The sequence below is a fragment of the Astatotilapia calliptera genome, chromosome 9 (assembly GCF_964374335.1).
Source record: "Astatotilapia calliptera chromosome 9, fAstCal68.1, whole genome shotgun sequence".
Taxonomy (NCBI): Eukaryota; Metazoa; Chordata; class Actinopteri; order Cichliformes; family Cichlidae; genus Astatotilapia; species Astatotilapia calliptera.
The window spans coordinates 30,779,396-30,798,287 of record NC_137430.1 but is presented as its reverse complement, the minus strand read 5'-3'; the positions used below and the strand labels follow the sequence as shown (position 1 = coordinate 30,798,287).

Sequence of the window (18,892 nt, the reverse complement as noted above, 5' to 3'; positions counted from 1 at the left end):
CTATTTTTATAGTTAACTAAACTTATAGTTTATTAGAGTTGAGTTCCTACTCACAGACAACTGAAACATTCACATTTGGAAAGCTGACTGAATACATTTTTATTTGATTAATCTAAAGTTGTTCTTCTGTGTCTGAAAACACCCACTCCCACTTACTCAACCTGTGTTGTCGTCTGCTGCTGCTGTGGCCTACAGTAGCAGAAGACAACACTGCAACTGTAACAAAACTGATTACAGCATTATTTTTAAAACCTTCAGTGAATTCAACGTTCAAGATTTTTCAAGCATCCACAGAAACTTTGATCGTGTGCTAAAAATGCTAGTAAAGCTGACATCCATCACGAACAACCCACATCATCCTCTGCATGAGTCTGTGAGCTGAGCAGATCCTTGTCAGAGACCAAAACAGCCTCACTGCAGGAAGGAGCGCTTTCACAGATCATTGATCCCAACAGCAGTTAGACTCTATAACTCCTCAATCACGCTGTCATGAGTCACTGGACATTTACCTGGTGTGCAGGTATATGTGTATGTATATGTATACATGTGTATATTTAGTGTGTAGATGTGTGTGCAAGTACATGTCTATACTTATAGATACTTTTAGATATCTATTGCTTAAATAGTAATAGTAATGTAAGAATAATTAAATGTATTTCTTGCATTTCCACAACACTCTATCCATAGTCACATACTGTGTATGCTACTGTTGTATATAGTGTATTATCTTATTTATTTTGTAGTTGTTTATATTTTATTTGGATTTTTGGATTTTCTTCTGCTATCTCTACCTGAGCTGAGGTAACACACAAATTTTCCTGCCGTCGATCAATAAAGTCTAATCTTCTCATTGAATGCATTTCTGATGGAGATGAGACGTCATGCAGGACAGAGGTGAGGGGCGTGACATCACGGTGCCGTGACAACAACCTGGTGCTTAACATCAACAAAACCAAGGAGCTCATCGTGGGTTACAGGAGAGCAGCAGTAGCAGAGGTGGAGAGTCAGCTGCTTCAGATTCCTAGGCATCAACATCAGCGAGGGTGTCGTGCCATATTAAACCATTATACACCTCAATAGTAAAATAAAAAATGTGTTTAAATTGCATGAATTAATATTTATTAACGTCTCTTTGTGAGTCATACTGTGATAATGACTGCCACAAACAGAGCGTCCTCCTGTAACCATGGTTACGGGAGTTTGTTGCAAGAAGTGTTGTGAATCTCGCTGAGACAGGGAACCACTGAGAGCCTCAGATGAACCAGTCAGTCAGGTCGCTGTCTCCACTTCTCCTCCTCCTCCTTCGTCCCCTTTGTTTTTTAAGTACCTGTTAGGATTCTTTAGCTAGTTAGCATCACATTAGCTAGTTAGCATCACATTAGCAAACTGCTTCGGAGCACAGCTGCCGGAGTCGCGGGTTTTGTTGAATCAGGCGTTGGACCTGCTGGAGGAATGCTCTGCGATGATGGTGGAAAACAGCCGCCATTCAACCCATTTGAGAGCTTCAAAGAACTGGCTGCAGGTATGATTGAAAGTTTGACAACACCGACGTTGATGCGTCTGTGATTTATTAGTGATCGCTCACGTGTGCACGTGCATGTAGGTGAACGCTCGCGGCATGACGTCACACAGCTCAGTTCCTTTCTGCTTTGATGTCACAGTACGTGCCTTTGATCTTGCAGCACGTGACCTCCACTCGAGTCTATAAATAGGGGTGAAACAGCGGGACCTGAATCTTGCATTTTAGTTGTCGTGCGTTAAATGTACAGACCGCGATCTTCCCTTTCTGAAAGCTTTCTGAAAACGGATTTCCAAAGTAATTGTAGCGAAATTAGGTCATTGACAATGTCTGTATCCAGTGCAGAGGAGGAGCCAGACATTTGAAACACCCGGGGCTTAGCCCTAAAGGGTAGTATGCATGTGGGATTTTTTTTTTTTTTTGAGGGGGGGGGGGGGGGGGTGTAGAAATGACTGAAAGATTAATAGGCTCTGTTTTGAGTTTTGTTCAAAAAAGAATGACTTCATATAGGGAAATATATATATCACACATGCAGGAGGACACCTTAAACTAGTTTTTTAATTGAGCAGCAAGACAGAACGAAGTCGGGGCTGTATCAAGACACAGGGACTAAACCCCAATTCAACCAGACCCAGAACTGATCCAGAATTAAAACAGGACTACAACAGTTCAAAATCAGGACTACTTAGGACTTAACAAAGACAGAACCACAATCAGAACTAGATGATAGTAGCACTAAAAATCATCATAGACCTGCACTACACTTATTTATTTAATTCTACCAAAGTACAATATTTAGATTGAGAAAAGTTTATATAATTATTTAGCCTTGTTGTGCAAACAAGCCTGCAGAACTTAATAAATATAGAATTTGAAAAATAGCAAACCTAAAAAGAAACACTAGGTACGAGATACATGAGTACCTATGATACAGTGATACTTTTAGTAAGCAACCATTTGACTAACATGTGTGTCTCACCTGCTCTTGTTCATCTCTGTTCTGTCCTCATTCTCCTCTCTCCCTCTCTGTTCCTCTCTCTCCCTCTTTGTGCTGACAATCATCAAATATACAGTTGAAACCAGATATTTACAAACTCTTCAGATAAAAACACTTTTTTAATTGTAACATCAAATCAGACTAAATGTTTATTTTTTTAGATTGATAAATATAAAAACATATTTGTTAACTTTAAGAGTAAAGAGAGAAACTGTCTGTGTTTTTTAATTGCAAATGGCACCAAATTGTATTCAAACTGAGCCACACTTATGGAGCTCCACGATTCTTTTCCTGGTGTTTTGGTTGACATCTCTTGATTTTCCCATGTCAAAGAAACAGGCTCTGTGTTTTGCCTTATATGCATCCACAGCTGTGCCACCAATTTACTCACATGGACTCTACTAACCTATCAGAAGCTTCTTCAGCTCAGAATGGAATCGTCTGGAGTTTTCTTATTAATTAACAATAAACTTAGTGTACATGTACTCCTAAATTTAATGAAAGTGATAAAAAAACAGAAAGCTCTGTCTCTCTTTGTTCTGACATTTAACTAATTCAAAATATATTTCAATATTTATCTAAAACAAAAGTTTACTCTAAATTGATGTTGTGCAGTAAAAATGTTTTATGTTTTCTCCCTAAAGTGTAAATATCTGGTTACAAATGTGAATATCCTGCTGTGTACTGAAATCCCTCTTGTTTTGCATAGAAATATACTGAACAACATACAAAGCATAATATATAAAATAACATTTACCTGAGTTTTTTCTTTGAAAGAAGCCTCTAATGTCCATTCTTATATTTCAGTACATAACTGAAACCGAATTAGTCGGGGAGGGTAAGAACTGAAAATATGAAATAAACACATGTAAGCTAAGACTCTCTTAAAAAAATAGCATTTGTTCGGCTTTTCATTTCGCCATTTGTTGATTCACTTGAAGAGCAAGTAAAATAATATTGGTCAAGTGATCAGTTTCATATCAATCTTTCGTGATGCACCGTCATATTTACATTATTTGTACGGTACGAATGATTTGCTTTGGTACCTGCTCAAACTTAAGCTCTCCTTAGTATGGCTGGCTCCGTTTCTCCAACAGCGCACTCACGGGCAGCAGCTCCCCCCGCCCCCTCGCTCAGTCGCTTAGTGCCTGAGCTTGGATCATACCAATATCAGGGGGGGATTCACGCACAGTCGTAAATTCCCACAGTGTGCACTATGTGCTTCGAATATTGTGTGTACTTTTTGTTTTATACAGTTGTCAGCCAGGCATCTAACTATGAAAAAATTACACTCCAAAATACCCCGGGCTTCTGACAAAACAACCCGGGCTTAAGCCCCGTAAGCCACCCCCCCGCTCCGCCCCTGATCCAGTGTTAGAACCCCTACCCCCATTAATTCAGAGCCTTTTTCACCTGCTATCAGCGGGTGTTTCGATAGGCTCTCTGGATTACAGTGGCGCTTGATAGAAAATGGGATCTGGGACTCTGATGTCCAAGTAGCACTGGCTGATATGATTACTGATGTCATTCAGTCAGTTAGTGCAAGCACCATAAAAACGTTACTTCTAGGAGGTCAGGACCAATTAAATGATGCATCCCAGACATACCTTAGGATAGCCGTGACAAAAATAAGCCCCGTATTGGGAGACTCTCTCTCAACCAGCTTTGCTGCTGCTCTTAATGTCACCCATGAGGAGTGTGAAAGCGCTGTGGCGCTGACACAGATGATTGAGGAGGAGATCTCAAATAAAGTCAACTCGGGTTGGGTTCTAGTCCCAGAAAACCCGGATTCTATTTATGTCACCAGAAAAATAACAAACATAAAAAACCTCAGATGCATGGTTTCTCATGCTTTCTCATGTCTGAAGAAATATAAAGGTAAGCTGAGCGGCCTGTGCATGAGGGGGGCTTTACCCACTTCCTTTAGTTCAAGTGATGAGAGTCTTGAATCCAAGCTCTCTGAGATGGGAACAATTAAAGAAATAAGTATGGCTCTCATGAGGTGGAGTACAGACAGAGAGATAAGTAAAGATGACCAGGACTGTCACATAGAACTGCAACCTGTGGAGGAAAAAGAAAGTGATGAGGTTGCAGAAGCTGAGGAGAAAGCTCAAAGTGATGTTGAAACAATCCTCAACAATCTGAATTATTTACATGATGAAGATCATGCAGATAAAGCTGCAGTTGACATTGTAAATGTGTTAATTGCAAACATTCAGTATCCTGATGCAGAAGATATCACATTAAGTGAGAAGTGTAGCTCACCCAAGCCTGCTTTTGACGTGGACCTGGTGATCAAAAAGGTGAAAGACTTTTTTGCATCATGCGCCCTAATTATAAAACCAGATGAAGTAAAACAACACTTCTTCAGGTTTGCCAAAAAGGAATTTCAAAAAATGAACAGTGAGCTGAAAGATCAGGTGAAGAAAAGCAAAGGATTTTTGACCTTTCAGAGACAGCAGGCAACCTCCCCTGAGAGTGAAAGAGCTGACTCCAGGAAAAGCGAACACATGAATCCCTCAGAAGTTCCCAGAAAATCACCAACCTTAGAAACCACAGTTAAAAGTTCTTCTCCGCTCAAATTTACAACAGTTGTGCCGGTTCTGAATAAACTGTTTAGTAAATTAACCCAGGCAGGAAACCTTGACCTGACAAGTAAGGAGATGTTTTCAAGGGAGTTGACAGAAAATGTGTACGACCATGTCGAGTCAACATATTTAGCCCCCACGATGCAAATGGGTAAAAGTCTCTCAGAGTCTGACTTCTCTAAGACTTCACAGGGTAACTGTAATGTACCCTCTGCTCCTGAGGTGCCATATGTGCTCGTAGAAGATTCAGTGGAAAGGTTCTTACAAAACCTTCTTTTCTGGTTGGAGAATGAAACTTTAACCCAAACTATTATAAATGACAAAATTTCTGGTGCCGTGGAAGATATAGTAAGAGTGCTGACCCCATCAAAGGAAGAAGTTATGATTGGAGCAGATGCTGGTGAAACAAGCGACAGACTGTTTACATCACAGTCAAGTCCAGTTACTGATCTCACCAATCAGCCAGTTTGTGTGAGTGCAGAAGACCCGGACCTGGTTTCAAATACAAGCAGTGATCAGGCATCAGTCTCTGACACTGACCCCACAGAGGGTCAAAGTCAGCCAGCAACCTCTGAAAACCCAGAGGAAGAGCTGTCAGAAACATCAGTGTCAATTCACGCTAAGCTCATTGCCAATCAATTTAGTACTCTTCTAGCCACAAGAATCGCACAAAATTTGCACAAAAATACCAGAAATCTTCTGGATCCAAAAAAATTAGACTTGGCTATCAACCATCTGATAGATTTGGTACTTTCTGAAGTGAGATGCACAGAAAACCTGGAAATTCTTAAAATGAACAGGGTTGAATTAGTCAAGGCCACAGCTGAAGGTCTTATCAAGGAGTTTGGATCTGCAGACAAGTTCTTCGATGTAATGTTGTCAGAAGATTCATCTTTTGACGACACTATTCTGAAGCACCTAGCAATGAATATTGGTGATCAGGCATTAGTGTCTCACTCTGAACCCACAGAGGGTCAAAGTCAGCCAGCAGCCTCTGAAAACCCAGAGGAAGAGCTGTCAGAAACATCAGTGTCAATTCATGCTAAGCTCATTGCCAATCAATTTAGTACTCTTCTAGCCACAAGAATCGCACAAAATTTGCAAAAAAATACCAGAAATCTTCTGGATCCAGAAAAATTAGAGTTAGTTATCAACCATCTGACAGATTTGGTACTTTCTGAAATGAGATGCATCGAATCCCTGGAAATTCTTAAAATTAACAGGGTTGAATTAGTCAAGGCCACAGCTGAAGGTCTTATCAAGGAGTTTGGATCTGCAGACAAGTTCTTCGATGTAATGTTGTCAGAAGATTCATCTTTTGACGACACTATTCTGAAGCACCTAGCAATGAATATTGGTGATCAGGCATTAGTGTCTCACTCTGGACCCACAGAGGGTCAAAGTTAGCCAGCAACCTCTGAAAACCCAGAGGAAGAACTGTCAGAAACATCAGTGTCACCTGATGATTGGCTAATTTCAAATCAATTTAGCGTTTCTCTGGTCATGAGAATAAAACACAAATTGCACAAAAATGCCAGAAATCTTCTGGATCGAGGAAAAATAGACTTAGTTGTCAACCATCTGACAGATTTGGTACTTTCTGAAGATAGATGCACCGAATACCTAAAAATTCTTAATAATAACATGAATAAATTAGTCAAGGCCACAGCTAAAGGCCTTATCGAGGAGTTTGGATCTGCAGACAAGTTCTTCAATGTAATGATATCAGAAGATTCATCTTTTGACGACACTATTCTGATGCACATAGCAATGAATCTCGGTGGCTTCGTGAATCCTCCAAAGAAATCCAAACTTGCCAGGTTTTTTTCAGCAGTGTTAAAAGCTTTGAAGAAGCCGTTCAGCTGCTGCTTTAAAGGCAGTACTGATGACTAAATTGTCATCTTGATTTTTTTCAAATACCTCTTTTAAAATCTTAAAGCAGTCTGGCCTCAGAGTTAACATCTGAGGTATATTTTATTTTAAAACTATTTCATTCGACTTTAATTAGACTGAGAAATATTCTTCATCGTGTCTCCTCGTATTATCGTTACCATCACCCCCCACCGGCCGAGGCAGATGGCCGTCCCTTCTGAGCCTGGTTCTGCCGGAGGTTTCTGCCTGTTACAGGTAGTTTTTCCTCCCCACTGTCGCCAAGTGCTTGCTCATAAGGGATTATTAATATTTGGGGTTTTCTTGCTGCTACTGTAGGGTCTCTATCTTACAGTATAAAGCAACTTGAGGAGACAGTTGTGATTCAAATTCAAATTCAAATTTTATTTGTCACGTACACAGTCATACACAGTACGATATGTAGTGAAATGCTTGGACAACTGCTCGTGACCTAAAGAAAACAAAAAAGGAAAAGGCTATGAATAAGATAGGAAATAAATATGAAAAATTAAAAAGGGTAAATTTAACTAGGAAGGAATAAAATATAAATTAAGGTTAAAAATGAAATAACTGTACAACACAAATTAGAATGAAGGGTAAATTTAACTGGGAAGAATAAGATAAAGATAAATATATAAATTAAAGTTGAAAATAAAATAACTGTACAACAAAATACACAATATAGAACTATATAAGAATTCGATGCTATATTACAAATATTAAATTCAGCTGAATCTTAAAAACATGTAATATAGCATCACATCACCATCAAATCAAGAACTGAAAAATAAAACAAAATAAAAAACCAAACCTACATTGAAAACTGTTTGTGATTTGTCTTGTGCTTTCAAAATATATTGTCAAATATGAAAAGCTGCATTTGTATGCTCTGGTCATTAGTGCTGGTATTTTAATGTAAGCAAACACAAGGAACATACACCGATGTGTAAGTGCTACAGATCAGCGGTCCCCAACCCCCGGGCCTCGGACCGGTACCGGTCCGTGAGTCGTTTGGTACCGGGCCGCGAGAGTAGAGTCTCAGGTGTGAAATGTATGGTTTTCAAGGTTTTTATCGGTTTTCAGCGTTATTTTGTTATCGTTTTGGTCGTTAACTCAGTTTTCCTGGGTCTTTTCACATGTGTTATGAATAAATCTTCTTTTTTTCAGTACCGGTACTAGTTTTATTTTGTTGTATTTATCCGTGACACCTTAAAGGCCGGTCCGTGAAAATATTGTCGGGCATAAACCGGTCCGTGGCGCAAAAAAGGTTGGAGACCGCTGCTACAGATGAAGATGCAAAGAAACCATGAAATAATTAATGAAATAGTGAAGTTTATGAATAAAATAAACAACTGTAGCACCGTCTCAGTCTCGTCGAATCGCCCCTCTGCCTCTTCCATTCTAGCATCAACTCTTCTTAACCCTCGTCTAATATGTGCATATTGTTTGTTGTTGTGTTTCCTAAAGTCACGAAGCTCTTTCGGGATGTTCAGGAGGCTGGGCTCGTCTGCATCCATGGCCTCTGTGGCTAACCTTAGCTCGGGAGAGTAGCTCCTATCCACATGGCTTTTCTCTGTCTGCTCTTCTGTCTGAGTTGTGCCTCTCAAACTTCTTGTGACTATCCCCGTTTCCATATTTAAAAGCAATCTCACCTATTGTCAGAAAGATTACCGTATCTTATTATAAGAGAAATTTCTCCCACTTCCTGGTGTCTGGAGTCTCTAAAGTAAGCAAATGTGGTAAAGGGTGTGGGTGATTCTGGGATTGATGCAGGAGGGCGACAGAAATAGAAAGTAAAATATTAAATTTTTGCTGTTATTGACTTTGCTTTACAATATCAAACACTGAGCCAGATGCACAATAGTCATGTACATCACACGTAAACACATGAATGTAAAAAACACAGAGGTTAGGCCATCAAAGTGTGTGTAAAAGAAGTGTTTATGTCTGTCTTGCAGTTTCTGTTCCTGTCCGAGGTTTGCAGTGGAGAGCTCAGACCACACAGGACCGCCTCACCCTCAGAACATCTCCACCACCCTGTCCACTGTTAAGAGGTCAGACTCTTAATTTGTCTGTTAAACCGATGCGGTTTCTCTTTCAGTCAGACCTCCAGGGCTCAAGCTCTCGCTCCCAGCTAATTGCAGACTCGTATGGCTCTGAATGACTTCTGATCTCCTCTGGGGAAAAAGGGGAGCTTAATTTCTTCTTCTGTCTTTCTCTTTCTAATTGTGCAGGTGAGTCACTCGGCGTGTGTGATGACCACCGCCGTCATCTGTAAGCTGCTGCGCTCCAAAGAGGCCATGGCCACGATGGACATCAGGAACTGGCCCCCAGTGCTGGACACCGGTACAGCGTTTCATTCATATCCGCACAGGGAAATCACGCTCGCATGAAGTACTTTAATTTAACATAAATGCAGGTCGTGCACAGCCGCCTCACAATGCAGTCTGAGTAGTTCTGGTTGCAGATATAAACCTAAAGAATGCACATTAAATGAAATCCTCTGCTGTGATGAAACCTGCCTTTACAGCTCCATCACTCTGTGATTTATCGAAAAATAAAAACTTGCTGTAGCTGCAAGTCTGTGGAGGTCCCCACCACTGCTTTAGAGAATCAAAGCACCAGGAAGTGGGAATAATTTCTCCTATAATAAGGATTTTTAGGTCCCTGATAACAAAAATGAGCAGATTTTATCCAGTTTGGTAATGTTTACATCACTAGAGAAGAAAATATAGCCACATTATTATAATTACTAAAAACTACAGATATGAAATATCCAGATTTTAGAGACCCAGAGAGGTGAAGAGCAAAGCAGCAAACAGAGAAAGCTTTGTAAAGTAAACAGTTTTAGCTTCATCCTTTTTTAATCCTTTAATCTTGACCTGCTGTCACCAACCTGCGCTCTGTGCAAGGCTGTCTGTGTGCGGAAACAACATCACATCAGAGGGTCTGCTGTTGTTGGCTCAGGCTGAGAAATCCAGCTCGACTCTGACTCACATGTACATCTGGGGAAATCACCTGGAGGAGCCCGTATGCCAGGTACACCCCTCAGATGTCTGTTTCCTAATGCGGGCTGAAGTCCTGTTGCCGATCCTGACGGTCTGGGGCCTGCCAGTCAAAAAGTCATGTAGCCAGTCACAGAGGGTGGGGTGCAGGCCGAGTGTTAACAGCTTGTGAGTGAGTTTGTGTGGGATGACAGTATTGAAGGTGGAGCTGTAAGTTCAGTTAAAATATAAGTACTTTATAATTAAAGTAACACACAAATCTTCAAAGACTTAATCAATCACAACATTAAACTCACCCTGTTTTTGTAGAGAAGGTGTTCAGGCTTTTTCATTATCTCCTGAAACCAGCTGCATTGGATCTTCATCCTTTTTCACTCAGTGAAGTCTTTCCTTTTGTTGCCATTCCTCTGCACTGGAAAAAAAAAATATATATATAATATATTCATTAATAATGAATATAATATTCATTATATTCATTATATTATTAATATAATAATATTATATTCATTAATAATTAGAAAGTATTTAAACATTCTGGTCGTAGACTTTTACATTCTTCGTTACGCTTGGTGTCATAATCATCACGATCAATACATGACAGGGGAGGCTCTGAGGTAGGCGGGGCTGTCTTTGGTGATGTCACCATGAAAGGTGGGACCAGCGTCTGACACTCGGTGACTTTAAACTATAAATTGACAGAATAAACATTGAATCTGGGATGCAGAGCCTCCCTGCTACTGCAGATAAGGGGGCGGTCTGCTTGCCTCCACCCCAGAGAGAAGGGTTACATCTCCAGGGTCTGGGGTGGGGTGCCCTGAGGCCCAGAGGCCTCAGGGCACCCCACGGGCACGTCACTGTAACCCACTCTGGCCTCTGCTCCATGGCTGCTGGGTGACCCCTCGTTTGGGCCTCTCCTCAGCTCTTCCCAGGAGGGTGGCACGGTTACCCCCCGGTGGTCCTCCTTGGGTCTGGCCTGGATCTCCTCCATGCCCGCTTCATGCCCTGGGGGACGGGGCTATGGCTCCCCACACTCCCTAGCAGATCATTATGTGGAGAAACTTTTGGAATACATGCGTACTGATGCACACAGGTATGCACACAGGTGTACACACGGGTGTTCACAGACACAAACTACACCTTTCTTGGCTGCTGCCTCAAAGCACATTGTGTGCTGTCAATCTTACATGCTGCACAATAACATTTAATATTTAGTATCTACTGTTATCTACTGTTAGCTAGTTTATTGTGATGGTGCTGTATTTATTATGTTGCTCTTTTTTGTTTGTTTTCTCTTCTGTTTTTTTTCTTCTCCATACAGGTGATCCAGGTGTTTTGTTTGTTTTTCTTTTTTTCTTCCTCCCTTTCTCACCGTCTCCTTCCCCCTCTATTTCTCTCCCTCTCTTTCTTGCCAAGCAGTCTGGGCCCAATCTGCCAGCTTACCCAGGGGAACGCGAAGGCGTTCTCATGCTAGCCAATAGATGTAATCCCTCCTGCGAGTCTGTTCTGGGCCTCCAACTGGTAGGACATGCCCAAAACACTCCTCCCAGCAGAAGCCTTTGTCAGATGCTTGAACCAAAGAACTGGTTCCTTTGAATGTGGCAGAGCAGTAACTCGAATTCACTCTGGTCGATCAAGCTGCTCACCCTACCTTTAAGAAAGAGCCCAGTTACCCATCAGAGGAAACCCATTTTCATTGTTTTATATGTGATGTCATTGTTTTGGTCAGTACCCAGAGCTTGTAACCATAAGTGAAGGTAGGAACATAGATCAGATACTGTCCCAGTATACCCTGGAGGTCACCACCTGATGAAGCTGACACGAAGCCTGCAAAAAGACAACCACAGTGGAGACCCTCAACAACCTGGTATCGCTAGAATGTGTCCATAAAAACCAGAAACAGAATCTATGACAAAGAAAGAAGAGGTCCGACTTCTCCCCGGCTGTACAGGGACCTCATACTCCCCAAGGACCCTGACAGGATCACCATGTGCACATGAATAGGACCCTATCCCTACTTTTATGGCAGAACTGCATTGAACGAGCAACCTGACATGTTTCTTATGGACATGTAGAGTAGAGGGTTAAGAATCTTTTGCTGTGAATGACTTCAGCACTCTTTAAGGCTTTTTAAGCATCAACAGAAACTCTGCTCAAACAGATTTATTAAAATATAAAATATTGCTTGCTGAGAAAGATCACACAACACATTGAACATTTCTCTTCTGCAACAAGCATGTCTGTTTATGGATGTAATTATTTCAGGAGGTGTAGTAGAAGTCAATGTCTTAAAATATTAGAAATGATTGCCACTAATTGTGTTTGTGATGAACAAACAAAATACTTTCATAAACTTAAATCTTTGCAGTTTAAATAATCTTTTAGTTGTCCATGATGTGCGGTGGAATCAGGGCTTGCAGCAGTCTTTGTAGGCACATCTGTACCATTACAGTCGATGTTGTAAACTGGTTTCCTCAAACTCTGGAAGACCTCAGCGAGGAACACGTGACCATCCACCTCATAGGGGCTTACATCTGTCTGTTCTGGATGCAGCCGGCCGCTGGATATCAGCTCCTTGAAGGCCTGAAGCAGGGAGGGAGCGTCTATCTGTCAGAGGGGTGATGGGATGTTAGAGGAGAAGATGAAACAGACATCTGAGGGCTGTACCTGGCATACGGGGTCCTCCAGGTGGTTTCCCCAGATGTACATGTGAGTCAGAGTCGAGCTGGATTTCACAGCCTGAGCCAACAACAGCAAACCCTCTGATGTGATGTTGTTTCTGCACACAGACAGCCTTGCACAGAGCGCAGGTTGGTGACAACAGGTCAAGATTAAAGGATTAAAAAAGGATGAAGCTAAAACTGTTTACTTTACAAAGCTTTCTCTGTTTGCTGCTTTGCTCTTCACCTCTCTGGGTCTCTAAAATCTGGATATTTCATATCTCTAGTTTTTTCATAATCTTACGCTCTTCAGAATACTTAACCTTTTTTCTGTTTTCCTCAGTCCGAAAAATATATTGAAACACAAACATTCAAAGATATTTGAACCCTTTGAATCATTACGTTCATGGATCTTTTCTTCTCTTCACATTCAAATTCTTAAAGTTATGCAAAAATCAGGTCAATTTAACTTTGTCCTTGTCTGTCCTTGTTAGATGTTGAAAAATCTCTAAGTAATAAAAATTGATAGTTTTTCTTCAGAGATCCTAAATCCCTGAAAGTCACTTTAAAAAAGACCCTATATAGTCCTTCTGTGTAAACTTTGTCTCAATGTAAAAAACAAACAATCAGGCTTCTGGTTTCTAAAGTCATTAAAATGTCATTAAAATAAGCAGAAAACATGATTCTGTCTCTGCTGCAAACCTCCATGTGTATCAAAACTGGGCAACCTCTTTACCAAAAGAGTGTGGTTGATTCTGGGGTTGATGCAGGACTCACTCTTTGAGGGTGCTGCGCGGACAGGTGATGGCTTTGCTCAGGTACCCAGCTCCACCATCTCCAATCTGATTGGATGACAGATCTAAAATCTCCAGGGCCCTGTTCTGCTTCAGCATCATGGCGAGATGAAACGCACCGTCACGGGTCACACGGTTGCTACAGAAATCCAAGAAAGACAAATGTATGGTATGAAGAGGAGGAAATGTGCCCTCTGCTGGCTGCTCGACTCGTTTCCTACCTGCACAGGTCCAGGTAGCGCAGGCTGTTGTTCCGCCCCAGGCCTTCAGTGAGCTGCTCTATCCCAGTGTCGGTCATCCCCATCCTCCCCAGGTGGAGCTCCATCAGGCTGCTATTCACTGCCAGCATCTTAGAGCAGTGCACTGCCCACTCCTCCTGAGACACAAAGAGCTGGCTCAGATCAGTCTGCCTCCCATTGAGTTTTATACCTGGTGTGTGTTTGCACCTGATGGCTGAAGAGCAGCGGGCGGCTGATATCGACAGAGCAAAGAGCCTTGTTTTTCTTCAGCATGATGATGAGCGCTATAATACTGCTGGTGTCCTGTAGGGATCGAGAAAACTCTCAGAAACAGAATGATGTCAGCACCAAACCTTTTTAAAAACTGAAGCCCATCTACCAGGTCGCAGTCGGCCACTTCCAGCTCCTGCAGCGCGCAGTTCTCCTGCAGCATGCTGGCCAGTTCCAAACCTCCTCCTCTCCCGATCTTGTTACCTGACAGCCTGAGAGAGAGCAGGGTGCTGTTACCCTGCAGAGAGAACGACAGGCGGGGACGTGGCTTCCACATTAGAAACGTTGGAGCCACATTAAAAGGAATGAAAATCCAACTGTAAATGAATTCTGCTAAAATCTAAAAGGATCTCATGAGTGAAGAGGAGTCTGGCCAGGATCGAGCTCATTTTAGTTCATGGGGCGTGGGGGTGGGGGGTTAAGCACCTAATTCCTAAAGGAAGAGTAAGAATAAAGTTTATATGAGAACATATTAAGTGTTAAACCTGCAGGCTGCTGGCGAGGACTTGAGCTCCATTGGCCTGGATGTCATTAAACATTAAATCCAAACAACTCAGAGATGATTTCTCCTCCTGCTCAGAGAAAACAAACACGAAATACATCAAACATGAAACATTTTACTTACAGAAAATGATCCACCCATTGCATTTTGTTACCTACTTGCAGGAGCTTAGCAAGGTGTTCAACTCCTTCATTTGTTATGTTGTTGTACCTCAGATCAAGACCTGGTCACTCACACACACACACACACGTAGTTAAAGACAGTTAAACACACCTTGTCTGAATCAGTTGACGTGAATCCACCAGCTCACCTGTAACACACTTGTTATGTTGGAGACATTTACAGAGAGCGAGGACGTCGTCGTCACTGAGTCTCTGAACCTGTCTGACATTTCCTGGAAGTTTTAGGGTGAACTTCCTGCCACACAGACAAGTTTACCATGCCAGCAGAGAATCAATGTTTATATGGAAAATGCATTGGAAAAAACACACATCTTTAAACCAGGGTTGTCACACTCAGTTTAGTTAACCAGCCATGTGAGGCCCAAATAGATCTCTAAAAACCTGATATTTGAAATCTATAAATCTCTCTCTCTCTCTCCCTATATATATATATATATATATATATATATATATATATATATATATATGTCTGGTCTTGCAGTCTTGAGACTGCCTGGATTGATTACAAGAAGGCCTATGACTCAATGCCCCACAGCTGGATACTGGAATGCCTAGAATTGTACAAGATCAATGGGACCCTAAGAGCCTTCATCAGGAACTCAATGGGGATGTGGCGTACAACACTAGAGGCCAACTCCAAGCCCATAGCACAAGTCACCATCAAGTGCGGGATCTACCAAGTAGATGCTCTGTCCCCACTGCTGTTCTGCATAGGCCTGAACCCCCTCAGTGAGATCATTAACAAGACTGGCTACGGATACCGACTACGAAACGGAGCAGTTGTCAGCCACCTCCTGTACATGGATGACATCAAGCTGTATGCCAAGAGTGAACGAGACATCGATTCACTGATCCACACTACCAGGCTATACAGCAATGACATTGGAATGTCGTTTGGACTGGAGAAGTGTAGTCGGACAGTTACAAGTACCCGGGGATCCCGCAGGCAAATGGGAACCATGAAGAGGCCGCTAGAAAGGCTGCAACCACCAAGTACCTGCAGAGGGTCAGGCAAGTCCTGAGGAGTCAGCTGAATGGTAAGAACAAGATCCGGGCCATCAACACGTACGCCCTGCCCGTGATCAGGTACCCTGCTGGGGTAATAGGCTGGCCAAAGGAGGAGATAGAAGCCACTGACATAAAGACAAGAAAGCTCCTTACCATGCATGGAGGGTTTCACCCCAAGTCCAGCACCCTGAGGCTGTACGCTAAGCGGAAGGAAGGGGGCCGGGGACTGGTGAGTGTCAGCACCACAGTCCAGGATGAGACAACGAACATCCAAGAATACATTGGGAAGATGGCCCCAACTGACCGAGTGCTCAGTGAATACCTCAGGCAGCAGAAACCCAAGAAAGAGGAGGGAGACGAGGAACCATCATGGAAGGACAGGCCCCTGCACGGTATGTACCACCGGCAGATAGAGGGGGTGGCTGATATCCAGAAATCCTACCAGTGGCTGGACAAAGCTGGACTGAAAGACAGCACAGAGGCACTAATCATGGCAGCACAAGAACAAGCTCTGAGTACAAGATCCATAGAGGCTGGGGTCTATCACACCAGGCAAGACCCCAGGTGCAGGCTGTGTAAAGATGCCCCAGAGACAATCCAGCACATAACAGCAGGGTGCAAGATGCTAGCAGGCAAGGCATAAATGGAACGCCACAACCAAGTGGCCGGCATAGTGTACAGGAACATCTGTGCCGAGTATAACCTGGAAGTCCCGAGGTCAAAATGGGAGATGCCCCCAAGGGTGGTGGAGAATGACCGAGCTAAGATCCTGTGGGACTTCCAGATACAGACGGACAAAATGGTGGTGGCTAACCAACCGGACATAGTGGTGGTAGACAAACAGAAGAAGACGGCTGTAGTGATCGATGTAGCGGTTCCGAATGACAGCAATATCAGGAAGAAGGAACACGAGAAGCTGGAGAAATACCAAGGGCTCAGAGAAGAGCTCGAGAGGATGTGGAGGGTGAAGGTAACGGTGGTCCCCGTGGTAATCGGAGCACTAGGTGCGGTGACTCCCAAGCTAGGCGAGTGGCTCCAGCAGATCCCGGGAATAACATCGGAGATCTCTGTCCAGAAGAGCGCAGTCCTGGGAACAGCTAAGATACTGCGCAGGACCCTCAAGCTCCCAGGCCTCTGGTAGAGGACCCGAGCTTGAAGGATAAACCGCCCGCAGGGGCGTGCTGGGTGTTTTATATATATATATATATATATGTATACATACATACATACATACAGTGTTGGGAAGGTTACTTTTAAAAATGTATTCCATTACAGAATACAGAATACATGCCCCAAAATGTATTCTGTAACGTAATCCGTTACGTTACTCGATGAGAGTAACGTATTCTGAATACTTTGGATTACTTAATATATGCTGTTTAAAACTACGCGAATGTACTATTGCTGTGATTTATTACTGTTACTGACGGTCCGCGGCTCCGAATCCGTAGTAAAGGGACCTCTGACTAATACGGCGGGGTCCGTGTGGGGCTCGTAGCCTAAAACTAGCTTTACTTTGTTGTGTGGGTGAACTTTGTTAGCCAGAGACAGAGAGAGGCGTTGAAAGACTGCTCCAACGGAACTTATTGTTTCGGAGGAAAACACGAACACAGTGTACAGTCGAGTCTTAATAGCTTACTTACAACTGGGCTCGTCAGGCACTCTTCCTGGCTGCAGTGGTTATTATTATATTTACATGCTTCCAGCTCCCGTTTTTCCTCGATGACAGCTCGTACTTTTCCTTTTTCTCCCTCCCTCGCTCACAGACACATAACGGGTATGGCAGTCCATTCTCCCTGCAGCACGGACTACACTGCCCATGAAGCTACATTCTGCATTCTGCCTATTAGCTTAGCACAACAACAACAAAAAGGCGCTCTCTCACCCAGGAAACACGCAGAGAGAGAGCGTCACCCTGTAACCATGGCAACCGTAACGCTGCCGCCTGGAACTACAGAACATAGCTGTCAAACAAAACCTAAACAGTCCTGACCTGCGACAATATGAAACAGGAAAGTACCGCAGTGTAATCCATTTATTTCAACAAAGGCACTGTATTCTAAATACCACCTTTTAAAACGGTAACTGTAACCACTAAAATCTTCATTTTTGGTGCCCTAAAGTTACATTGGAGTTTAAAGTGTAAACGCTTACCCCGTTAACGGCGTCTTCTTCAATGACTGCGAAACGTACGGATTCACTTTTACCTTTCTCTCAGCGCGCACAGCTTTATAAAGCTCTGACATGCTTTGGGCCGCCATCACTAGATACTGTTTGAGTCGCTATGGCAACACGAGGGACGGCAGCCGCGGAGGTACAAACAAGTAACGGGAGGGAAATTTTAACGTAAGGTGGATTTTTGACAGAAGATAAACGTTAATGTATTAACGAAATACAATAAACGAACGTGTAGGTTTGCATCTCAGTAAACAATTACAGTATGTAATAAAAAAAAAGATTATGGGTGAATGTGAGTGGAATTAAAAGAAAAAAACTTCAGCTTTTGAGTTTAAAATCATAAAAATAATAGAAAATCAAAAGAAAAAGTGGCTAATTAACAAGAAATAAACATTCTAAGAGAAAAGAATATTTCCAATTTATTAGTTTCAATTTTAAATTCAGGAGAACACAAATTCAAATTTAAGAGAAAACGTTTTAAGAAGAAATATCAATGGCAAAACACTTAATTACTGCTTTTATCTTTATGATCAGTTAGTGAAATGTAAAAGAAAATAAATTGTTTTAGGAAACAAAATGGATGCATTTACAAGAACACAAATTAATAAAAGTCAATAGTCAAAAAGAATTGAAACAAATTTTGAGCTTTAGTCTATTTTTTGTATTTTAAAATATGAAATATATTGCGATAAAACTTTAAAAAAATTAATCCTTTAAAGGATTGTCCTCAGTTTGTCTTTAAGTCAGTGTTCTGTGGTTTTTAAGAAGCTACATGAAATATTTTAAAATCATCACTGAATATAATGTATAATCTAAATTATTTGCATTATTTTGCTAGACAGTATTTTTGAGCAATTCCAGTTATTTCCTCACTCCTAAAATACTTTTAATTGATCGGAGACTTGTTATTTATATATTACCAATCATAAGTATTACATTTATTTATGACAAGAAACTGCAGTTCCTTAAATAGTATCCACTGAGTTCTAGACACTTTGCTCAGTAACTGTGTTTTATTGCAATGTGGATGCTTTCAGAACATACTGATTAGATTATAAATCAA

At 42.0% G+C, this 18,892-nt stretch overlaps 1 protein-coding gene and 1 long non-coding RNA gene across 6 annotated transcripts; one reads left to right on the top strand and one right to left on the bottom strand.

Moving 5' to 3' along the window:
• The first annotated feature begins 1,249 nt into the window (after positions 1-1,249).
• LOC113029519 (uncharacterized) lies at positions 1,250-9,350 on the top strand. The gene is made up of 3 exons (XR_003273432.2): positions 1,250-1,522; positions 8,953-9,048; positions 9,229-9,350. It is a non-coding gene; the product is annotated as an uncharacterized LOC113029519 (long non-coding RNA).
• lrrc34 (leucine rich repeat containing 34) lies at positions 7,393-18,232 on the bottom strand. Of its 5 annotated transcripts, none has more exons than XR_013911513.1 (12): positions 17,806-18,232; positions 14,772-14,878; positions 14,620-14,684; positions 14,445-14,531; positions 14,069-14,197; positions 13,897-13,992; positions 13,672-13,826; positions 13,434-13,589; positions 12,664-12,790; positions 12,441-12,579; positions 10,296-10,411; positions 7,393-10,207 (listed from the first exon to the last, which is right to left on the bottom strand). XR_013911513.1 is itself a non-coding variant. In XM_080306726.1 (11 exons), exons 1-11 carry the CDS (start codon positions 17,910-17,912, stop codon positions 10,371-10,373), a joined length of 1,209 nt encoding a protein of 402 aa, XP_080162852.1. In that variant the 5' UTR covers positions 17,913-18,232; the 3' UTR covers positions 7,393-10,370. The 5 variants fall into 5 exon arrangements, 3 of the variants coding, with proteins under 3 accessions (XP_080162852.1, XP_026036135.1, XP_080162851.1); XR_013911514.1 differs by having other exon boundaries at positions 7,393-10,102; XM_080306726.1 differs by having other exon boundaries at positions 7,393-10,411.
• Positions 18,233-18,892: the final 660 nt, after the last annotated feature.